Below are 23,399 nucleotides of genomic sequence, written 5' to 3'. Positions count from 1 at the left end.
ATTTGACTAGGATGGGGCTGAATATGTGTGTGTGTGCATGTGTTCAGAGTTTGATGTTACATGTGTGTGTTGTGTGAAATATTCATGACCAGCAGCAGCAACAGCAGTACTTCTGTTGGTGAAAATCATTCCTCCATCTGTGCATTTTTGACAATCATTTATTGCATTCAATGTTTATCAGTTCTTTTGCACACAAACAAGCACACACACACACACACACCGATACACAATGCTAATGGAAAATTCACAATATCCATAGATAGATGCCTTTGACTCAATGATTCAGAGAGTTATTGCTTGCATCCTAGCATGTACATGTACACATAGTATGACACATGCTCTGACACTCGTATCCACCCATCCACTCACCCACCTATAGTTTTGCAACATTCTAAAACGGAACAATCTAAAACTCATTCAGGAACAACAAAAAAGTGTGTTCCAATCATTGTTCTGACAAAAATATTGACGATATTTTCAATTGTCAAATTCGCTGTGTATATCAATGCTGTTGTTAGCAGGTGTGTTGATTGTTCAACCATTCACAATTGACAATTTCCAAATTTTGCTTCGATTTTCTTTGTTAATAGTTGAGTGAAAATGACACAAAAAAATTTATTAATATTCCTGGGGAAAATTAAAGTGTTTAAAAATTCGGGATGAGTTTAAAGATAAGTTAAAGTTACTGTATTACATATTAAATACTAAAAGCTTTTCTAAAAAAAAAAATAAATAAATAAATAAATAAAACAAGTAAAAAAGTAGGTTCGGTACAAATTTGGCAATTTCAAAAAAAAATAAAATCCGTTAAAAATTCTGTTAAAACATTAAAAATACCGAATGCCTATACGACGACGTGGACCTGCATAGGCAACTTTTGTCATAAGTTATTACAGTATTTAAATGCGAAACTTGAAGAAAAATCTGTTTATAATGTAGCTTAAATCATCAAAATACCGAATATAGGGGGTACCGTTATATGGGGGCTATACAAAGACGTGAACCTGCACAGACAATTTTCTGGCATGGGCTGAAGTATCCATTACGAACTTCACATGCGAAATGTTAAACAATCCCGGTAAATAATGTCGCTAAAATCATCATAATACCGAATATCGGGGGGTACGGTATATGGGGGCTATACGAAGACGTAGACATACATACCCCTTTTTTTGTTTTATGCTGCAGTATCTATTACGACCTTCAAATACCAAATTTGGAATGATTCCGTTAAATAATGTCGCTAAAATCATCAAAATACCGAATATCGGGGGGTACCGTTATAGGGGGCTATATGAAGACGTGGACCTGCACAGATAATTTTCTGTCTTAGGCTGTAGTATCCATTACGAACTTCAAATGCCAAATTGGAAACAACTCCGGTACATAATGTCGCTAAAATCAAAATACAGAATATCGGAAGGTACCGTAATAGGGGGGCTATATCATAACTGCCTACTGGCAAAATATACATGTCTGCAAAAATTTAGCCTTCTATCTCAATTTGTTCGAAAGATAGCGTGATAACAACAGACAGACAGACGGACAGACAGGCAGACAGACGGACATGGCTAAACCGTCTTAGAATTTTACGCTGACCAAGAATTTATATACTTTGTTGGGTCTGACATGAGTATTTCGAGGAGTTACAAACGGAATGACAAAATTAATACACCCTCCATAATATGGCGGAGGGTATAAAAACTAAATTGGTAATAATTTCATGAAAAAATTTTATATAACTTTAGTCAATATTCCGACAGAAATACATCTTCAGCATTTGACACTTAATTAGTATATGCCCAGATTGGGTGACGTAGACTTTCATATCTCATCTTAACACTTTTTAATCGCATTGGAGAGTGGTTTTTGAGTGGTTATAGTTGAAGCCGGACAATAATATTGTTACGAATCAAGTTTGGCTTACATCCAGTTCTCGATTTTGTTTATATGAATATACATGAAGTTTAAAGTATACAGGGTGAGATGAAAAAACTGCAACCAATTTCAGACTGTTGTCATTTCTAAGCCACTCGTACGACAGCTGTAAAAATTATTCCAGTGAAAGCGCATTATATTGTTTACGAGCGTACAAAAATATTTTGGTGAGAATTTTCCAGAAAAAGAGTTATTCGTGATGAAATTCGAGCTTGATAGTGAGATTTCTCTATATTTGGCTGGAAAACCACAAGTGGCTATCGTTAGAGCACTCCAGCATTCAAATGTGAATAAATCTTTTGTATCTTGTACCGTCGCTCGTTACCGTGATACGGTGGAGTAGCCCGACGTCAAGTAAGTGGACGTAAGAAAACCGCAAAATCAGCAGATATGGTTCGAAAAGCAAAGACGCGACTTGATCGAAACTCGCGTCGCAGTTGCCGAAAAATGGCTCGTGAGCTTAACACATCGCAATATTTTATTCGGGAAATATTGAAAAATGAGCTCGGGGTACAGCTATTGAAATTCCAAAAAGTGCAAGAACTTACACCACAACAGAATGAAAATAGACTCCAAATGGCTAAAGAGTAGCTTCGCTTGGCCGAAAGTGGTGCACTGCCGAATTTAGGTTTTCTCCGATGAGAAAACATTCCTTGTCCAGCAGTTTGTAAACAAACAATATGAACGTGTTTACTTGCAAAAGAGGTCAGCTAAAATGTGCACCTTCTGTTGACCACCAGAATTCAAGCGCCGGTCGTGGTGATGGTGTGGGCCGCCTTAACAGCCGATGGTCTCTCTCCGCTCGTATTAATCGACCGTGGCATTAGAATAAACGCCGAATATTATCGGGAAAATTTTCTGGAGGGTGTATTAAAGCCTTGGCCACGCAAACATTTTGAGCGCAGACCTTGGACATTCCAACAAGACTCAGCCCCCCATGCACTCAGCACGTGACACCCAAGAATGGTTACAAAATGAGGTTCCTCGCTTCATTTCTAGCGCACAATGGCCACAAAATCACCGGATACCAATCCGTTGAACTATTGTGTCTGGAGTATTTTGGAAAGCGAGGTTGGCACTAAAAAATACCAAAGTGTCGACCAACTCAAGCAAGCGCTTCGCCGGGAATGGGTCAAAATACCGCAGAGTAACATTCGGGTAGCGTGTGACAGTTTCGTTGGCCGCGTGTGACAGTTCCGAAGGCCATAATTAGTGCCAAAGGTGGCCAATTCTAACAAATCTAAACTTATTCTAAAATTTGATGCTATTTCCGACATTTTTTGCTTTCATTCAAAAAAATTAAAAAAAAAATGTAAAAATCATGGATTTTGACTTTGTTGAAGTTTTTTATCTCTCCCTTTATGTATGATGTGGGTAGCATTTTAAACAAATGTATGTGCAGGTAGCAAGAGTCATCTGTCGGTAATTATAAAAAAAAAATCCCACATAAAAATATGCCCACCCCACTCGAGGGCGGTGGTACGTTTTTGAAACCCATATTTTTGCGTACTTTTTGAATTAATTTAAAAAGTTCAACAAATGCAAAATAATGATGAGCAACTATTTCCACTATTTGTAACCGTTACACTTAATATGAGAATCATGATTTGCATGCACGAGCGTGACCTTACATATGTGTAAACTTGACTGTTCGAAATTTCGAATTCTGGTTTCTGGGAAAACGAAAAAATCGGATAGATTTTCTTAGTACATTTTTGACATCAGTGGGCCCAAATTACACCAAAAAAATTAAGTTAAACCAGTAAAGAAAGTTCTAATGTCGGGCGGGGCCGACCTTATGATACTCTACACCACTTTGCTAATTTAGTTGAGCTCCGCATATCAATTAAAAGTTTTTATGGGAGAATTCAATCATACACGCTATGACCATAATTATAATTTAAAGTTCAAAGGGCTAAATATGCCGAAGCATTTGTATCTTTTAAATTCGGACTTGTATTGCCCATTTGGGACACAATTAATTTGAAATCGGATAAAGATATATATATGGGAGCTATATCCAAATCTGAACCAATCTCGATAAAATTTGGCAAAGATATTTCTGAGCTGTATTTGATACATTTCCCTGAATGTCGTTGTTGCGGAGTGCATATTACGGCTGTGGGTAACAAATACAACAAATCGGATGAACAATATATATGGGAGCTATAGCTATATCTGAACCGATCTTCACCAAATTTGACATACTGGCTTCTAGTGTAAGGGTAAGTGCAAAATTCCATCCCATATGGGCAAATATTAGACGTTTTGTGCACAATCAAAGGTAAATCGGACGAAGTTATATATGGGAGCTATATCCAAATCTGAGATATATTTGATATATTTTCCCAATTATTGTTGTTACAGAGTTCATATTACGGCAGCGGGGGACAAAAATAAAAAATCGAATGAACAATATTTATGGGAACTATAGCTATATCTGATCCGTTTTCGATCAAATTTGGCATACTTATTTTCAGGTCCAATCTGATCGTACGTGCAAAATTCCATACTACTCGGGCTGATATTACACGTTTGGTGCACAATAAAAAGCAAATCGGACGAAGATATATATGGGAGCTGTATCTAAATTTTGACCGATTATCTCCAATTTCAACAGGGTTCATCCTTGGGCCAAACAAATGATTTGTGCAAAATTTCATCTGGATAGGGCAATAAATGCGAACTTTACTTTGTTTACAAAAATACATGGACAGACGGACATGCATAAATCGACTCAGAATGTGATTCTATGCAGATCATCAAAAGGAACTATGGGTCTATCTCGTTTCCTTTTGCCTGTTACAAACAAATGCACAAAGACATAACACCCTGACCACCTTGTGGTGTAATGTATAAAAATAGAATGTAAATCTCGGAACGAAATGGGTTAAGAGCTCCCTATGGCCTTTAAATAATTCGATTGCCTTCGTTTCAATGTGTCAACTATGGAAATTAATTACAACTTTTACGACAATATTTCTCTTAGAATAATACAATTTTTTTTAGAAAAATAGTAAAACTAAAATTTAGAAATAGTCTTCAAAATATAAATGTTCTCCTTAAGTGGATACCATTCATCTTAATTTTTTTTTTTTTTTTTTTTTGATAAATGACAAATAAGGTATTCAAATCTCGTTTGCTCAATGACACCTAGGGCAACTTGTTAATTCCTTAATTTTCAAATTGTTATTTCATGTCTTGGAAATTTCGTATATCTCCTCGAAATAAAAACATATACTTGCCATACATCAATTATTACTTTTTTATTCTTATGCTCCTTTTTTGTCTATATCTGTCTGAAATTTGCCCACAACAATTGTTTCTAGAAATTCATTTTTGGAAACGAAGAAAAAAACTTTAAACGATAAAATAAATAGTTTGAAAACTCGTTTTTCTCATCATCATCGTCGTCGTTGTCGTCATAGTGTTTGGACATACGATGTGTTTTAATGCAACAAGTTTTCGATTTGAAGTAGGAATTCATGTTAATGGCATTTACCGGGAATCAGACAGGGGGACTAACAGCAGAGGCCCACGGGAATACATACATATAATGTTGAGCAAAAAAAAAAAAAAAAAACGAAAAACAACAAAGTTTTGCCAACATATATTTGAAGTAGTTCTTAATGATTTTTTATGGCCAAAGTGAATTTTCATGTTTCGAATAATAATAACAAATATAGTTATTTAACGAACAAAAAAAAAAAAAAACAACTTCGCAACAATATGAGCAATAGTAAGAAAGAAAACAAAAACAGGGAATTTTTTTCCAAAATGTATAAAAATATATTTCTTCTTCAGCTACCTTTCCCAGGCTGCTTTAGGGGCCAGAAAACATAGAAAGCAAACCTGTTTCACAACAAGTTGCAGAACAAAACAAAGTTTTGAAATGCTTTATTTTTTTCTTGCTACCCGAAAGAAATTCAAACTGTTGAAATATTTTTCGTTATATTCGTTTTTTTTTTCTTTCGATTCTACTCTCCCTCCTAGGGTTCGATCAAAACTTTAATATTTTTCCAAAAACAAAGCAAAGCAAATAGAAAAATCAAAATATAATAAAGGAATACTCTACGGATGGCAAACCTAAAGAAAATAGCAAACAAATCTATTATTTTGTTATTATATCCTTCATAGTATTACAAAAAAAAAGAATCTGTTCTCTTCCCAGACTCTCTACTCTGCCCTTTTCATAACCCCTTTAATTCTGAAGAGCATTCTTGAATTCTCAAACAGAAGAAAAACTATAAAAAACCAACACAGAGAAAATATTAAAATGCAGTACTTGAAATTGAAACAACCGAGAATTCACAACTCCCTTTGGGGCAAATAGACTTCCGCATTGTTGCAACACAACAACTGCAACAGTTAACTCCAGTTACCCACAGAGCAACAGCATCCGTAGCAACCCAAGCCAGCTCCTCTTGCTGTCACTTAGATTTGCTTATTTTAACATATGGCAAAATAGAACCAGAGCAAAAAGTACCGAGCAGCAATAAAAAAAATATTCTAAAAAATAAGAAGACTTGAGTTCTGAGATACCAGAAAAGTAACGAAATCCAAGCTCATATTATTTTATTTTGATAAAGTTCTACTTTTTAGTATACTTGAATGTTTCGGTTGTTTCCTGTGCAACACACATACACATACCTATTCATACCTAGATAGATGCTATTACATATTAAATAAGAGCACTATGCAAAGAAAGATACATTATGTGGGGGTTTTTTAATAGTTGAATTTGAAATACAGGTAAACCTTTGAGAATATCAAACTTTGCAGGAACTCGAGGAGCAGTATTCTTTAATTTATTTACATACAGGGTGAGATAAAACAGTTAAAAAAGCAGTAAGTTCGGCCGGGCCGAATTTTGAATACCCTCCACCATTTGAATCGAATTAGGAAATTTTCAAAAGAATAAAATCCGTACCGTTATATTCGGGTACCGTTATATGGGGGCTATACGATATCATGGACCTATATATATAATTCTCCTCCCACGGAAAAAGGAATCACAAGGAACTCCATGTGTGGAATTTCGGACAATTCCATTGACAAATGTGGCTATAATCATCAAAATACCGATTATCGGGGGGTACCGTTATATGGAGGCTATACGATATCGTGGACCTGTATAGATAATTCTCCTCCAAGGGATGAAGTACTCACAAGGAACCCCTTGTGTGGAATTTCAGACAATTCCATTGACAAATTTGGCTAAAATCATCAATATACCGAATATCGAGAGGTACCGTTATATGGAGGTTGTACGATACGATGCCTGCAGACAAAAGACGGACTTAGCCCTGTCGTCTTAGCTTACGCTGAGAAAGAATATATACACTTTGTTAGGAATAAAATATTACTTCGATGAGTTACAAACGGAATGACGAACTTAATATACCCTCCATACTATGTATGGTTGAGGGTATTAAAACTGCAACAAAGTCAAACGCCATAATTTTTAAATTTTGTTTTAAATTTCATTGAATGAAAGCAAAAATGGAAATAGCATCAAATTTTAGAATAAGTTTAGATTTGCTAGAAGCAGTCCCCTTTGGAACGCATTGTAGCCCCATGGCCAAACGCCCGATGAAAACATCACACGCTGCCCGAATGTTGCTCTACCTTATTTTGTGCACAATAGTCCAACGCTGGAAATGAAGCGAGGAACCTCATTTTGTAACCATTCTTGGGTGGCGCGTGCTGAGTGCGATGGTGCTGAGTCCTGTTGGAATGTTCAAAGTCAGCGGCCAAAATGTTTGCTTGCCCAAGGCTTTAATACACCCTCCAGAATACTTTCACGATAATATTCGACATTTATTCTGATGCCACGGTCAATTAATACGAGCGGAGAGCGCCCATCGGCTGTTATGGCGGCCCACGCTATCACTATGGCCGGCGCTTGTGTTCTGGTGGCCAACGGAAGGTGCACATTTTCAGCTGACCTCTTTGGCAAGTAAACACGATCATTTTGTTTTTTTACAAACAGCTGGACAAGGAATGTTTTCTCATCGGAGAAAACCAAATTCAGCAGTTCACCGCTTTCGGCCAAGCGAAGCAACTCTTTAGCTCGTTTGAGTCTATTTTCTTTCCGATGCGGTGTAAGTAAATTTATTCACATTTAAATGCTGGAGTGCTCTAACTATAGCCACTTCGAATTTGTACAAGAGTGAAACTCAATCGAATTAGAGGGACTGCGCTCCTGGGATCAGAAAAAATCGAGCAAACTCCATGTTCCGCATGGGCCGTAAATCTGCAGTCTTTTTTTCCCAGCGGACAAAACGTGTAAATGGTATCAATAGATAATTGTATACGCTGGACAACTCTTAGTATAGTCCCACACACACAGGTCCACGTTTTCGTATGGCCCCCAATCATATGACTACAGAGGGTATATATCATTTGGTTTGGTGAAAATGTATCGCATCGAAATAAGAGATTTAGGCCCTTGTTCTCTTTTTATTAGGAGTTGATCTAGCTGTAAACGTCTATCTGTCTATCTGGCAGGTGCCCACAATAATTCTCGAAGGGAATATCCGATTAGGTAACTTGGATCGAATTCGGGGATTGGTAATACCGTTCAACTCCCTCCCGTACCTCACCCACAAAAGGCCAACATTTATTTTGACAGGTGGCCACAATAATTCTCGAAGGAAGTATCCGAAATGAGAGATTTAGTCTTTTGGTCTCTTTTTATTTTTAGTCGATCTAGCTGTAAACGCCTGTCAGTCAGATTACAAAACTTATATCGAATTCTGGGGTAGGTAATGCCGGTCAAATACTTCGGGTACCTCCCACACCAAAGGGAAAAGTTATCCGATTTTGCCTAAACTTGGCAAATGAAAATCCCTCTTGTGACTCGGGAGATGCGAAACTGAACAATATCGCCTACTTCTTCTCGTACCTTTCTCTTGATTCTCCTTGACACATCCCAATATTTCTACCACCACAAGGTATAGTGCGAAAATTTGGCTTATCGATCCACTCCTTCTGGTACCTTCCCCGCGAAGGGTCAACTTTTTAAATAGTTATAGCTGTCATAACATCGAACCACGTTCGTGATTTTCTTCAAACTTAGTATATCTCAATATTTTTACCAATGTTACGAAAAGTGCGAGTATGCAGTTTATCGGTAAACTTCTTACTCGTACCCCACCATCACAATGGGTAAAAATGTTGACTCTAAGGATTATTGAAAATCTTCAAGTTTATAAATATTAAACCACGACAGTTAGAACTGCTAAAAATCCAAGACTCAACAATAAAAAAATAAAAACAAGTAAGAAAGGGCTATAGTCGTGCTGGGCCGACCATGTGGTACCCTACAACACTACAATATGTTAGAAGCCCCTTTTTGTCCAAATCCATTTTGCTTTTGAAATTATGTCACCGAGCACTGTCCAGATATTATCCTTAATATTTTGCCCAGAGAAATGTGCCCAATATTTACGCACTCCGTCGTGCTGTTAGTTGTTGTGGTCGATTTTACAGATAATATAATTCAATGATTATCCAAAATGCTAGAATTCTTCGCTGTCCTTAACTCTCTTCTCAGGCTATTCTATTTTTGGTTCATTTTAACCCCTAAATATTTTGCGAGCATCCATTTGCGTATTTTAAATTTCGTCTGTAAGTTATATTCGGTAAATGGAAATGTTGATATTTTTCACACAAAAGTAGTGGTTCATTCTAGTCGTTGTCCTAAACTCTAACTTCATGCGAGTTCGGCTGCAAAATCAGGAACATTTTTTGTTGTTGGTTCATTTCAACCCCTAAATATATTGCGGACATCTTTGAGCCTAACCCTACCGTTGTGAAAATGTTCGTGGGGATCGGACGACAATTGCAATCTGTATATAATAACCCCAACCTGTGTTGCAAGTTGAAAAAATATTACAAAATGTACACTTCAGTATTATAAGTCAAATTAAAAAAATCGCATGCGATAAAAAATGTGAGAAAATAAAAAAAAAATCACAAAATACTACAAAATCTATAATAACATCATTTTTGATATATTTTTAATCGATTTTTTTAGATTTTATTCTTTTATGCCAAGAGGGCATTCTGAATTGACAAAATTTGTCAAAATCAGTTAGAATTGACCTGTTCGTCTTTTTTTGATTTCGCCGGCATTAAAAATATTAGCGTTTTAATGGCGGATTTTACTTTTATTTAACACAATGTTATGGTCTATTTCACCCACTAAATATTAGCCGATGACCATCAAAATTGGAAGACTTCTGCCCAGCCCTGAGCTCTAGGCCCATGCTAACTTCCGTTTTGATTGGTAATGATAATTGCGACCTGTAGAGTAACTGCAATATCAGGAAATTTTTCAGTTTTTTGGTTCATTTCAACCCCTAAATATTATACGATCATCTCCAAAAGCCCCACCTCTATTCTAAATTTGATATAATTGCGACCTGTAGGGTGATTACAAATTAACATGTCTGTTCATGAAAGGACAGACATACATTGCTAGATCGACTCAGTTTGGCGAGATACGAAGAATCATATATACTTTCCAATATTTCGAGGTGTTACATAATTTTTGGCCCAATCAAACTTATAATACCCCCAAAACATAGTGTTGTAGGGTATAAAAAAAATTAACGGTAACCTTCAAATATTATCTAAAAATATCTGACTTCCAGTAGTCCTTAAAATCTTAAAAATTTACATATGCAAGGAGTTTAAGTTATTCCTAAAATTCGACTCCAAATCGTCTTTAAAACTCCATTTTTTAAGGATTGCAAGTTACTGTTAAAATACCTTATAAGCTCGCCCTAAAAAGTAAACAAGTCACCCCTACAAAAAATGACATAGGTGTTTCAAAGTCAGCCTTAAAAACTCTTAAAAATGTATGACTGTAGCCTCCTTAAATTCTACAAAAAATATTTTTTTGTAAGCTCTCCAATTTATCCCTAAAAAGTCTTGAAGTTCAATTTACCAACTCGCTTATAAAAATAAAATGTTTAAAAGTCCCCGACTGAAAACAAAAAAATATTTAAAGTCCCTGATTGAAACTACTTTTAGTATAAAAATGCACGAATAATCAACAAATATAATCCTCGATTGAAAATATTCTTAAAAAACAAAATTATAGAACTGGTATATTTCACGAAAAGTTTTGATTTTTTATTCCTTTTTTGAGCCATGGCCATAGTACCTTGAAGTAGATCCAATGCTTGTTGGCCCTTTAAGTCCTTTCTAAATAAATAATAAAAAAATTTAAATATCTTTAACATTTTAAAAACACCACCAGCGAAAAAGACCAACGTCATGTCTCAAAAGAAAATTGTCATGTTTTCTATGAGTGTTCTGTAGTACTCATTATAAGAATATCATACATTTGTAGACCCATTATGTATTTTAGGTTATGAAGTAGACCATGTTAATTACTATGCCCAAGGCTACATCAATTGTTCTCACACACACTCAGCCAGCAAGCTAGGCAGCAAGAGAAAATAGAAATAAACGAAGCAAGAAAAAAACACAACTGATCTCAAAAGAAAGTGTAACCAAAGAATATTTCTTGTCCTTTTTTGTTGGATTATGGGTGTACCTAAGTGAGGGAGTGTGTGGGGGGGGGGGGGGATGATGTGTAATAAGTACACACCCACACATACTCGCATATGTGCATTATAAAATATTCATGCGGATGCTAGAGTCATTCTTTCTCCATGGCTTTTAATACTCACTCTTTATGTTTATGCATTTCCTTTCATTTGATTCCTTTTCTTCTCATTCTCTTCTTGTTTTTTTCCTTTATTTTGCAGATTCACCCCGCTGTAAACCAGGCACTGAACAAACATCCATTGGCGCCATAAATATGCACTCAATACCGGTCAAATGTGAAGTAGATGCTGATCCACCAGATTCGGTGAAATTTAGTTGGACCTACAACAATACCAGAAATGTGTCACCCGTAAGTATACAAAAAGCAACCTTTTTATCTGTACTCGTATGAGTGTACCAACATGGTACACATCAATTATATTTCTTACATGAGAATTTTTTTTTTTTGAAATTTCATCTAATTGACCTCTTCAATTCTGCAATGTGTAAGCAACTTCGTTGAACTTATTCTTCGTACGAAGAAATAGTGCATGACCCCTAAGTTCGACCATATGACCATTTACCATAAATTTCAACCCGAAGGCCTTCAACATATTAAAAATTGAGGAGAATACGAACCAAAAAATATGTTTAACTCCTTTGCTCTTTGCATTTTGGCTTCTTCGAGGAGATGTTGTTGTAGGAGCTGATGTTGAATGTAGTTGGCATCCTTTATGGGATTTACGCTGCACGTACAAAAGGAGGGGACAATTGCAAATCTATAAGCAATCAAAGAGCCTGTGCAAACATTCAATGACACTCACTCATACACACACACACACACACACACAGCCATTCGTACATACCGGGTAAAACCCCTAGAGTAATGCGACAAAGAGCACACACACACACACACACACACAAAGTAGTACCACAAAGAAAAGTCAAAAGATGCTGCAGTTGGGAAAACTCAAAAGGAAAACAAACATTTTATTCTCTTTCTGACAGTGGACAAACAGGAGAAGAGAAGGCCAACTGTCCGGCTGACAGGCAGAAGACTGACTACTTCAGTTGAAAGTTTCTTCAGTAACAATTATTGAGTTTTATAAATATTTAATGAAAACATTGATGACGATGATGATTTTTTGAAAAAAGCTAGGGGTTTCCAAATAACACTGACCAATGACTGAGGAGGTTCACTTGTAATTTGGCCCTGTGAAGTAGGTACTTTAAGGGATAAAGTAAAAAAACATTATAGGGAATTATGTGGGTGGACAGTTACTTTGAAATTTGTATGTGGATATTACATTTCAAATGTGCATTCACATGTGTCTGTGTGTGTGCGTATTCATGTTCGATTTTGATTCCATGAACTCATGTTATTATTACCTTTGAAGTTTAGGTAAATAGCTCAGTTTTGGAAATTGAAGTATATGAGATGGATTCCAAGTTTTCAAATTAAAATGCAATATTGGCTTGTGAAAATTGCCAGTGGGTGTATTTGGGATGCAGAGATTTGTGTCACAATATTTATTGTGATAGTGTAAGAGATATACTGTCAATAAATAAAGGTTGATTTTTTATACCCCACACCAAACAGTGGTAAGGGTATTATGTCTTTGTGCTTTTTATTTGTACCATGGACAACGAAGCGAGGTAGACCCATATTTACCTTTGAGGATCTTCATATAATAACTCTCTGAGTCGATTCATACATGTCAGCCCGTCCGTCCTTTTTGTGAGCAAAATGCAGGCAGATGACATTTTCCAAACAATATTTGTTGAAATTGGTGACAATCGGTTCAAATTTAGATATAGCTCCCAAATATATCTTCAACCGATTTCGGGTTAATTGTACACCAAATGGCTAATATTAGCCCAAATGGACTGCATTTTAGCAAATCCGACTTAACTTATCTTAGAAACAAATTCGGCGAAAATCGGTTCAGATATTGCTATCGCTCCCATATATATGTTTCATCCGAATTGCGGTCTTAAGTAACTCACTCCATATGCACTCCTCAGAAATAATCTTTATTTTCAGAAACAGCTCGGAAATTACTGTATAAAATTTTATCAAGATCGGTGCATATTTGGATATAGCTCCCATATGTATATTTAACCGATTTCAGGTTTTTTTGTGCTGCATATGCCTAATATCAGACCAAATGGCTAGATTAAAAGCAAGGCTAGATTAAAAGCAAGTGCGTCAACTTTTGGCGAAAATCGGTTCAGATAAAGCTATAGTTCCCATATACAGGGTGAGATAAAAGACTGCAACAAAGTCAAACGCCATAATTTTTACATTTTTATACCCTATACCTTGGAAAGGAGGGTATATTAACTTTGTCATTCCATTTATATCTTCTCTAAATATTCGTCGTAGACCCAATAAAGTATAAATACATAATCAGCATAAAATTCTGAGTCGATTTAACGATGTCCGTCTGTTGAAATCACGATACAGCCCACATACAGACGTAGAGCGTAAAAATTGTATAGTCCCCATATAACGGTACTTCCCGATATTCGGTATTTTGATTATTTTTGCCACATTTTTTACGAATTTTTCTGAAAACTTTTATTTGTAAGTCATAATGGGTTCTGGCTACGGTGACGAAACATTGTATAGCCCCATATAGCGGAACCTCCCGATATTCGATATTTTGATGATTTTTGCCACATTTCCTAAATATATGTCTAAGAATTGGTATTTGTGGGTCATAATGGGTTCTACTGTTTCCTTTACCCTAAGATGGAGGGTATAAAAAGTTCGACCCGGCCGAACTCAATGTTTTTTACTTGTTTTTTTTTTTTTATTTTTATTGAATGAAAGCAAAAAATGTCGAAAAAAGCATCAATTTCAGAATAAGTTTAGACTTTTTCGAGTTGGTCACCTTTGGTACAAACTATGACCTTCAAACGACCAATGAAACCGTCACACGATGCCGGAATGTTGCTGTTATTTTTGTCCATTCCCTGCGAAGCGCTTGCTTAAGGTCATCGGAACTTTAGAATTTTTTGGTGCCAACCTTGTTTTCCAAAGTACTCCAGACACAATGGTCCAACGGATTGTTATCCGGAGATTTTTGTGCCCATTGTGCGCTGGAAATGAAGCGAGGAACCTCATTTAGTAACCATTCTTGGGTGGCGCGTGCTGAGTGCGATGGTGCTGAGTCCTGTTGGAGTGCCCAAGATCTGCGGCCAAAATGTTTGAGTGCCCAAGGCTTTAATTTCGCGATAATATTCGGCATTTATTCTGATGCCACGGTCGATTAATACGAGCGGGGAGCGACCATCGCCCACACCATCACCATGGCCGACGCTTGAGTTCTGGTGGCCAATCGAAGGTGCATATTTTCAGCTGACCTCTTTGGCAAGTAAAAACGATAATTTTGTTGGTTTACAAACTGCTGGACAACGAATGTTTTCTCATCGAAGAAACCCAAATTCGGCAGTTCCCCACTTTCGGCCAAGCGAAGAAACTCTTTAGCTGTTTTGAGTCTATTTTTTTCTGTTGCGGTGTAAGTTCTTGCACGTTTCGGAATTTCAATGGCTTTACCCCGAGCTCATTCTTCAATGTTTGCCGAATGGAATATTGCGATATGTTCAGCTCACAAGCCATTTTTCGGCCACTGCGACGTGGGTTTCGATCAAGACGTTTCTGCACTTTTCAAACCATTTCTGCTGATGTTGCTCTTTTCTGCCGTCCACTTCCTTGACGTCGGGCTACGCTACCAGTATTACAATAACGAGCGATGGTACGAGACAGAAAAGATTTATTCACATTTAAATGCTGGAGAGCTCTATCTATAGCCACTTGTTGTTTTCCTGCCAAATATAAAGAAATCACACTACCACCAGGGTTCTTCATAAAACCCAGGCTTAAAACCTTGTGGTTTATAGTTAAGCACACTACACACGGAGTGTAGTTCTGCGAACATAAAGGGTTCTTAAAAGTCTGACATGTGCATTAGCAATTTTTGATAATTATTATTTTTTGCTGAGGGGTATTTCGAAGAAAATCATCCGACTGAACACTATCAATCAGAGTTTTTTCTTACACCATAATCCGAAAATCTGCCATAAATTCCAAAATATTTCCCACAAATTTCCAATTCCCTGTTTAATTACCAATTTCAATTCACTGTATCCACAAACATATCTAACACCACTTTCTGTCAAAATTCTTAGTATTTTTCTTTTTTTGTGGCCATTTGAAATAACCTCTTGACTACAAATACTACCACACATATCCTTTTGACTACTGTTGCTGGCACTGTATAGCAATGAATAAAGAAGAAAAAACAACACAGTCTGCTTACACAAAAGTTTTGCAACAATACCAAAAGGAACAAAAACAAAAACACATACACAAACAAACAAGTATTCAGGCAGGCAGACAGACAGACAAAGAGTCATTCATTCATTCCTTCGTTCATTCACTGGTCACAGGAGACATGCAGGCAGACAAACGGACGGATAGACAGTTGTACATGCATACAAATATACGTGACTTGGCTTGAGACCTAATCGAATTTTATAAATTATTTATAATCTATTGAAAATGGTCTCTTCTCTTTTACCAAAAAGTATGATCAATGGTGTGTATGTGTGTGTGTGTGTATGTGTTGGTGAGTCCTTTGGAAGCCATTCATGGGGTCATATTGGCTCACAAAAAGGACTTGCACTTGTCTTTTGGCTTTCAACCAATTTCCATTACTACAGCACGAGCTGGAGAGAATGAAATGAAAGCACACGGGTATAGCTATTTTCAATGCACTTGAGTTCAATTCTCAATGAATTATAATGACGATTGGTTTTATTTGTCGAAGTGTGTGTGTAACCATGTGCACATACATATGCACATATTTGTGTTGTCAGTCATTCATACTTAGTTTTCAATAAATACAAGAGTAAAACTATAATTTAACTGACACATACAGATGATGACAATTTTTAGTTGCATCACAGGTGTATGTGATTGCCTGGTTATGAATGGTGTCTACACATACATACATATGTATGTACCTTTGCTCAATGGGTGTTTTTCTTCTCCTTTTTTCGCAGCATGTCTGAAAAGTTTCACACATATACACATGTGTTTGTTTGTGACAGAATTGGTAATTTATTGTTAATGTCTGATAAATTTCTATGTACGCTCAAATATATATATATATATATATATATATATATATATATATATATATATATATATATATATATATATATATATATATATATATATATATATATATATATATATATATATATATACATATACATATATATATATATATATATATATTATGGCAACCATATCAAGTACATTCCTACCTACCGAACAGCACCACTTGAAGAGCAAATATTTCTCCATCAATATTTACTGAAGTGATTCATTTCGTTTATGTGCCACTGCAATTCTATTATGGATGGTTAGTAAAGTTTGTACAAATGTGGGTTAATGGGTACATTGCAAATGTTCACATGTTGGTGATGATGGTGTGTGTGTGTGTGTGTGTTCAGCGGAGAATTGGGTAGGGGGCTGAATGATACTTGAAGAAAATTATTTTTCATATCAATATCTAATTAAAGAAATCCTTTTAAATGAATCTTCACCCTTTGTGTGTTAGACGAAATTAAGGTTAAGGATAGTTGTGAACTGACGCTGAATGGGTGAGGTTAAAATTACTTTAAATGTTAACGAAAGGGCAATTACCTAGCAAATTTTTAAGAGAGGATGGACTGGTAGGATGAGAAATGTATTAGTCTTTAAAAAAATACAAAGCACAAGAACTTATGTTTTCATTACCAAATAATGTGTAGCTTTGGCAAAGAGTTTGAAAATGATTTTAGCATTAAAGAAAGGGCAATTACTGGGTAAAAATTTGGAAACCCTACGGGACCAATGACCCATTAAACCGGTAATTTAAACGAACTATCTTCTGCATTACCAGTCGAATAAAAATAATGGATTATTCCTTAAAGCATCACAAAGAAAAATAATTTATTTTCATATTACCACGTAATGAGTTACATCGAGGGAAAGTGCACGCGTCCAACCAAAAAACCAGAAGTTGTGAGTTCGGCGTCGACAAACGAAGAAAAAACATAAACAAGTATAAAAAACATTAAGTTCGGCCGGGTCAATCTTTTAATACCCTCCACCTTAGGGTAAATGAAACATTAGAAGAAACGTGGCAAAAACCATTAAAATGTCGAATATCGGGAGGTAGCATTATATGGCGGCTATACCAAAACGCGGTCCTATAATTATAATGACTCGCCACACGAACTGGGACCCATTATGACCTACAAATACCAATTTTTAGACAAATCAGTGAAAAAATGTGGCAAAACCAATAAAAATACTTAATATCGTGAAGTACCGTTATATGGGGGCTATACCAAATCGTGGACCCATACATGCAATGTTTCGCCACCGGAGCTGGAACCCATTATGACCTACAAATACCAATTTTTAGACAAATCCGTGAAAAAATGTGGCAAACATAATCAAAATACCGAATATCGGGAGGTAGCTTTATATGGGGGCTATATCAAAACGTGGACTTATACATGCAATGTTTTGCCATACGCACAGGGACCCATTATGACCTACAAATACCAATTTTCAGACAAATCCGTGAAAAAATGTGGCAATAACCATCAAAATACCGAATATCGGGAGGTACAGTTATATGGGGACTATACCAGAACGTGGACCGATATATCTCAGTTTCAATACCAACCATCCTAGACACAATACGAATTGCTCTGCTAAATTTTGGCGCTCTACGTCCAATAATGTGGGCTGTATCGTGATTTCAACAGACAGACAGACGGACATCGTTAAATCGACTTAGAATTTTATGCTGATTATGAATATATATACTTTATGGGGTCTACGACGAATATTTAAAGATGTTACAAACGGAATGACAAAGTTAATATACCCTCCTTTCCAAGGTGGAGGGTATAAAAGGCTAAAAAAAGAAGGCACGGCGTTTTGAAAGTTCCCATAGATTATTTAAATATATTTTAACTTATGTTAAGATTATTCACATTGTTGACCCTGAATGGAGTAGGTTCCGAAGGAATGGGCCAATATTGCCAATTTTCTATAAGACATGAATAAAAATGATATACAGGCTGAGATAAAAAAAATGCAACAAAGTCAAACGTCATAATTTTTATTTTTTTTTTTTAATTTTATTGAATGAAAGCAAACAGTCGAAAATGGCAACAAAATTTAGAATATGTTTCGATTTGTTCGATTTGGTCACCTTTGGCACGAATTATGTATTTCAAACGGCCAATGAAACCGTAACACGCTGCCCGAAAGTTGATCTACGATATTTTGGCCCATTCCGGGCGAAGCGCTTGCTTGAGGTGATCGACACTTTGGTACTTCTTAATGCCAACCTTGCTTTCCAAAATATTCTAGACACAGTCCAATTGATTGGTATCTGGGTGGCCATTCATATTATTTTCTCGATAATATGTGGCATTTATTCTGATGCCACGGTCGAATAATACGAGCGGAGAGCGACGGCTGTTATGGCAGCCCACAGCATCACCAATGCCGGCGCTTGAGTTCTGGTGGCCAACCGAAGGTCCACATTTTTAGCTGACCTCTTTGGCATGTAAACACGATCATGTTGTTTGCTCAGAAACTGCTGAACAACGAATGTTTTCTCGTCGGAGAAACCCGAATTCGGCAGTTCACCACTTTCGGTCAAGCGTTGCGATGTAAGTTCTTGCACTTTTTGCAATTTCAATGGCTTTACCCCGAGCTCATTTTTCAATATTTGCCGAATGGAATATTGCGACATGTTCAGCTCACAAGCCATTTTTCGGCCACTGTGACGCGGGTTTCGAGCAAGTCGCTTTTTTACTTTTCGAATTATTTCTGCTGATGTAGCTGTTGCTGCACTACCAGTATCACGGTAACGAGCGATGGTACGAGACACAAAAGATTTATTCACATTTAAATGCTGAAGTGCTCTAACGATAGCCACTTGGTGTTTTCCAGTCAAATGTAAAGAAATCACAGCATCACGCTTGAATTCCATCACGAATAACTTTTTTTCTGGAAAATTCCCACCAAAATGCTGTTCTTCGCTTGTAAACAACTACTGGAATAATTTTAACAGCTGTCGGACGAGTGAGTAGATTAGAAATGACAGCAGTTTGAAGTTCGATGCAGTTTTTTCATCTCACCCTGTAGAATTGTGGTTGTTCGAAGTTATTTTGTCATTCCTAATGAATCAACTAATTCAAGAGGTTTTTACGTCTGAAATTATTATTATTTTTATTTGAAATAAACCCCATAAATTAACATGAAATACCAGGGGTTCCTAATGAACCCAGCTGGTTTATAATGAGCAATGGCAGCTCACAATGAACTCTGCAGTTCATATACTTCCCAAGACGTTCCTACTGAATAGTTTCCTATAACATATATGTCTTCGTTTGAAAATAAATTGTTGACATTTTTATCATTTTGATTTTAATTAAAATTTAACGGTTCGCATGAAATCCTGGTCTGTGGTGGGATTCTCTAACGAATTTTTTGAGTTACCGACAAATATCGGTAAAATATAAACGCAGAATTGTGAATGAAAAGTCAAAATTAAAACTGGCAACACTGTTGCTATCGGTAGGACTTAACGACTACTTCATTTTGGTCGGTAACTTGATGAAAATTGTCTCTAATTACCGAAATTATAAGCATTTTAATTTCACCGATTTTTGTCGGTAACTCAAAAAATTAGTTAGAGAATTGCACTACTGGTTCCTAATGAACCTTATTAATTTATAAGTGCCCATTATCTTCTTTTGTGATCTAATGAATAAGTTGTTTCGTGTAATATACTATATAGATTTGCATGGAATCCTTGGCGTTCCAAACGAGTTCTGGCTCACAGTGAAGTCTGGGGTTCATATAACTCTTAAGAAATTCGTTCCCATTGAATAATATAGTTTTTTTTATTTTTTCGTTTTAGGTCTTGAATTCGAGAATACAATCGAATGGTCTGGTGAGCACGGTAACGTACCTGCCTCAAACCGATTCCGAACTAATAACATTGGCATGTTGGGCGAGTAATGCAGTCGGTCGTCAGACAACGCCGTGTCTGGTGCATATTTTGCCAGCAAGTAAGTATTATATGGAAAAGAGAGGATTGCAAAATAATTTTGATGCCTGCAAATGACGTACCTTAGGAATGTGGACCTATTTTTGCCTGTTACACATAAAAATATGACTTAACTTTTTAAAAATTAGACTAAAACTACAAAAAAAAAAAATAGACATGCTACATTTTAAGGTCTAAACAAAATGAGGATCTATCTATTTTGACATTATTTGGCTTGGATTTGACATTCGATTATATTTCGTACCTTTTTTTCCTCCCCCCAGATCCCCCGGAAACGCCCAGATCATGTGAGCTACGCAATGACACCGTCTTGGAAGTGGTTTGCGTTGCTGGCAGTGACGGTGGCCTCTCACAATATTTTGTCCTGGAAGTTGTGGGCGGTGACCCCATGTACGGAGTAAATGATGCAACGCGCAGCTTTAATGATGCAAATCCGGGAGAAAATGAAATATCCACAATGAATGACCAGGTAAGACAAAAAATAGAATATTTCTTGGAAATCAAATTCAATATGCAAACAAAATATCTAGCATCTAAAAATACTAACAAAAATCCCCCTACCCCACTTCCCTATCTTGGCGGCAAGAAAAATTAACTTTCATTTCAAAAGTTTTATTTTTGAATTATTCAAAATCTTCAACATGTTGACCTTAGGCGAAGAGCAACAAGGAACAACAATAACAACATACTTCATTGTTCATTCGGTTTTAATATTTATGGGATTTTATTTGTGTATGGCGTTTTTGTTTTTCTCGGCCTTTTTGTGTGGAAATGCGAATTTAGGGTGGGAGACGACGCGTGGACAAGTAGCGGATTGAGGTGGGAGGGGTCTTATGGCAAGAAAGTTGTTTGTATTTACAAAAGTTCACCATGTGGCCGGCTAGCTAGCTTCCCCCATCAACATACAAAATGATCAAATTAATAACAAATGTAAAGTAATTCATGCTAAAAGTCCTTTGGCCACTTCAACCAACCAACCAACCAGCTAGGCAGCCAGCAGAGCGTAAAGGGGCACCGAATTTATTTGTTGGCATTTTATTTTGGCAAAATTTCGATTTTGGGGCCAAATATGAATGGCCATCATTTGTGATGTGAAATATTTTAGCATATTAACTAATTTCTTTACGCATCAACTATCGCATCGAAAAACACACATAGCTAAAGCCTCCCTTCGCTCGTCAGCAGCATGGCATTCTGGCATGCTTTGGGATTTTGTTACTCGCCGGAGAACTTACTTTTGTGCTGCCATTTATTTAAAATTGTTGCCTTTTTAACTTAAGTTTTGGCATTTCATATTCTAATGTTTTACTCTTTTCAATGAGTTTGTGTGAGAGCTTTCGGGCTTTCTTGGAGAAGGGTCGAACATTTAAATGACCATGCATGGTTAAGAGATAACAGCAAACATGTCCCGGGGATATCATTGAAACATTTGGTGCCGAAATAGTAAATTTCATTAAGATTGCCTATAAATTATAAGCAAGCAGTTGCTTAGCAATCATCGAATTGCAAAAAATGAAAAACTTTGCATATTTGCCCAAAAGGATGTTCGGTCATCTATTAAATGATTGCAGGATATTTTCTTTATGTCCCAACTATTCAAGTGTATCATCAACTTCTTTTGCCATGGTAATCATTAGAATTTATATATTTAAATGTGTGTGTGGGTGTGTGGGAATGGATGTGTTGTTTTAGTAACAAAATATACTCTACAACAACATCACCATCAGTGATGGTCTTTAGGATGACTTTTTTAAGGTTACCAAGATATGAAAAGGGTTAGAGGGAGAAGTTCATATTTGACTTTATTTATTTTTCCCTCAAGCGAGCCTTGGTTCTTTTTATACCCTCAGCCATATGGCTATAGAGGTTGTACATCATTTGATACGTCGAAAACGTCTTAGACCTGGGTATCTTTGGATTAAATCCTTTCAGAACATTTGGAGTCGATCTAGGGGAAACTGTCCGTCCGTCTTTTTTCTGGCTGGTGCACACTATAACTCTCAAAGGGAGTACCCGATTTGGTCCAAACATAGTACATAGTAATATTATTATCAAACTTAGTTTGGAGATGACCAATATTGGTCCACTCCTTCCGACATCTCCCCAGAAAAGGTCATTTTTTCATAGAAAACACATGAGGTAACTCATAAAAAGAGAAAATATCATCCAATTTTGTGCAAAATTTGCAAATACCATACCAGTGCTATGTCAGGTGGGAAAATGGACAATATCGGTCTAATCCATCATGTACAGGGTTGTCCATATTCGACGGATCCATGTTTTTTTTTTTTTAAATCAAAGAAAAAAAAAATAAAATTTTGGCGGTTGGCAATGCTAATCATTTAATTTGTTCCAAGTAGATTTGTTTACATCAATTTTTGAATATGATATCTCTCAAATGGCCGCCTCTGGCATTGATGACGTATTGTGCCCTTTTTGCTGCATTTTGCATCGTTTTTGCCAACATTTCGGCCGGAATAGCGGCTATTTCTTCACGAATGTTGTCCTTGAGCTCCTCTACGGTCCTTGGCTTGTTAACGTAAACCTTTGACTTCAAATATCCCCACAAGAAGAAGTCAGGCGGCGTCAAATCGGGCGAACGCGGTGGCCAGTCCAAATCACCACTTTTCGACATCAAATCGCTTTCGACGAATCGCGATAACGCTCCTGATGGATGGTAATAGCATGGCCATTTTCATTTTGGAAGAAACACGGCCCAATGACGGTTTTCGCACTAAC

The 23,399-nt window shown here is 36.5% G+C and overlaps 1 protein-coding gene across 9 annotated transcripts in view; it reads left to right on the top strand.

The window, feature by feature from the left end:
* The window catches only part of LOC109612281 (uncharacterized), a 518,415-nt gene that overhangs the window by 433,365 nt on the left and 61,651 nt on the right, over positions 1-23,399 (top strand). For all 9 annotated transcript variants that reach the window (XM_059129591.1, XM_059129597.1, XM_059129594.1 and 6 more), the window contains exons 12-14: positions 11,724-11,872; positions 20,511-20,661; positions 20,924-21,129. In XM_059129591.1, coding sequence (XP_058985574.1) covers positions 11,724-11,872; positions 20,511-20,661; positions 20,924-21,129 — 506 coding nt within the window. The remainder of the gene's footprint in view (positions 1-11,723; positions 11,873-20,510; positions 20,662-20,923; positions 21,130-23,399) is intronic.

The sequence above is a fragment of the Musca domestica genome, unplaced genomic scaffold (assembly GCF_030504385.1).
Source record: "Musca domestica strain aabys unplaced genomic scaffold, Musca_domestica.polishedcontigs.V.1.1 63, whole genome shotgun sequence".
Classification (NCBI taxonomy): Eukaryota; Metazoa; Arthropoda; class Insecta; order Diptera; family Muscidae; genus Musca; species Musca domestica.
Note: the sequence above shows the minus strand (reverse complement) of the source record. Positions and strands in the feature narration are given on the sequence as shown.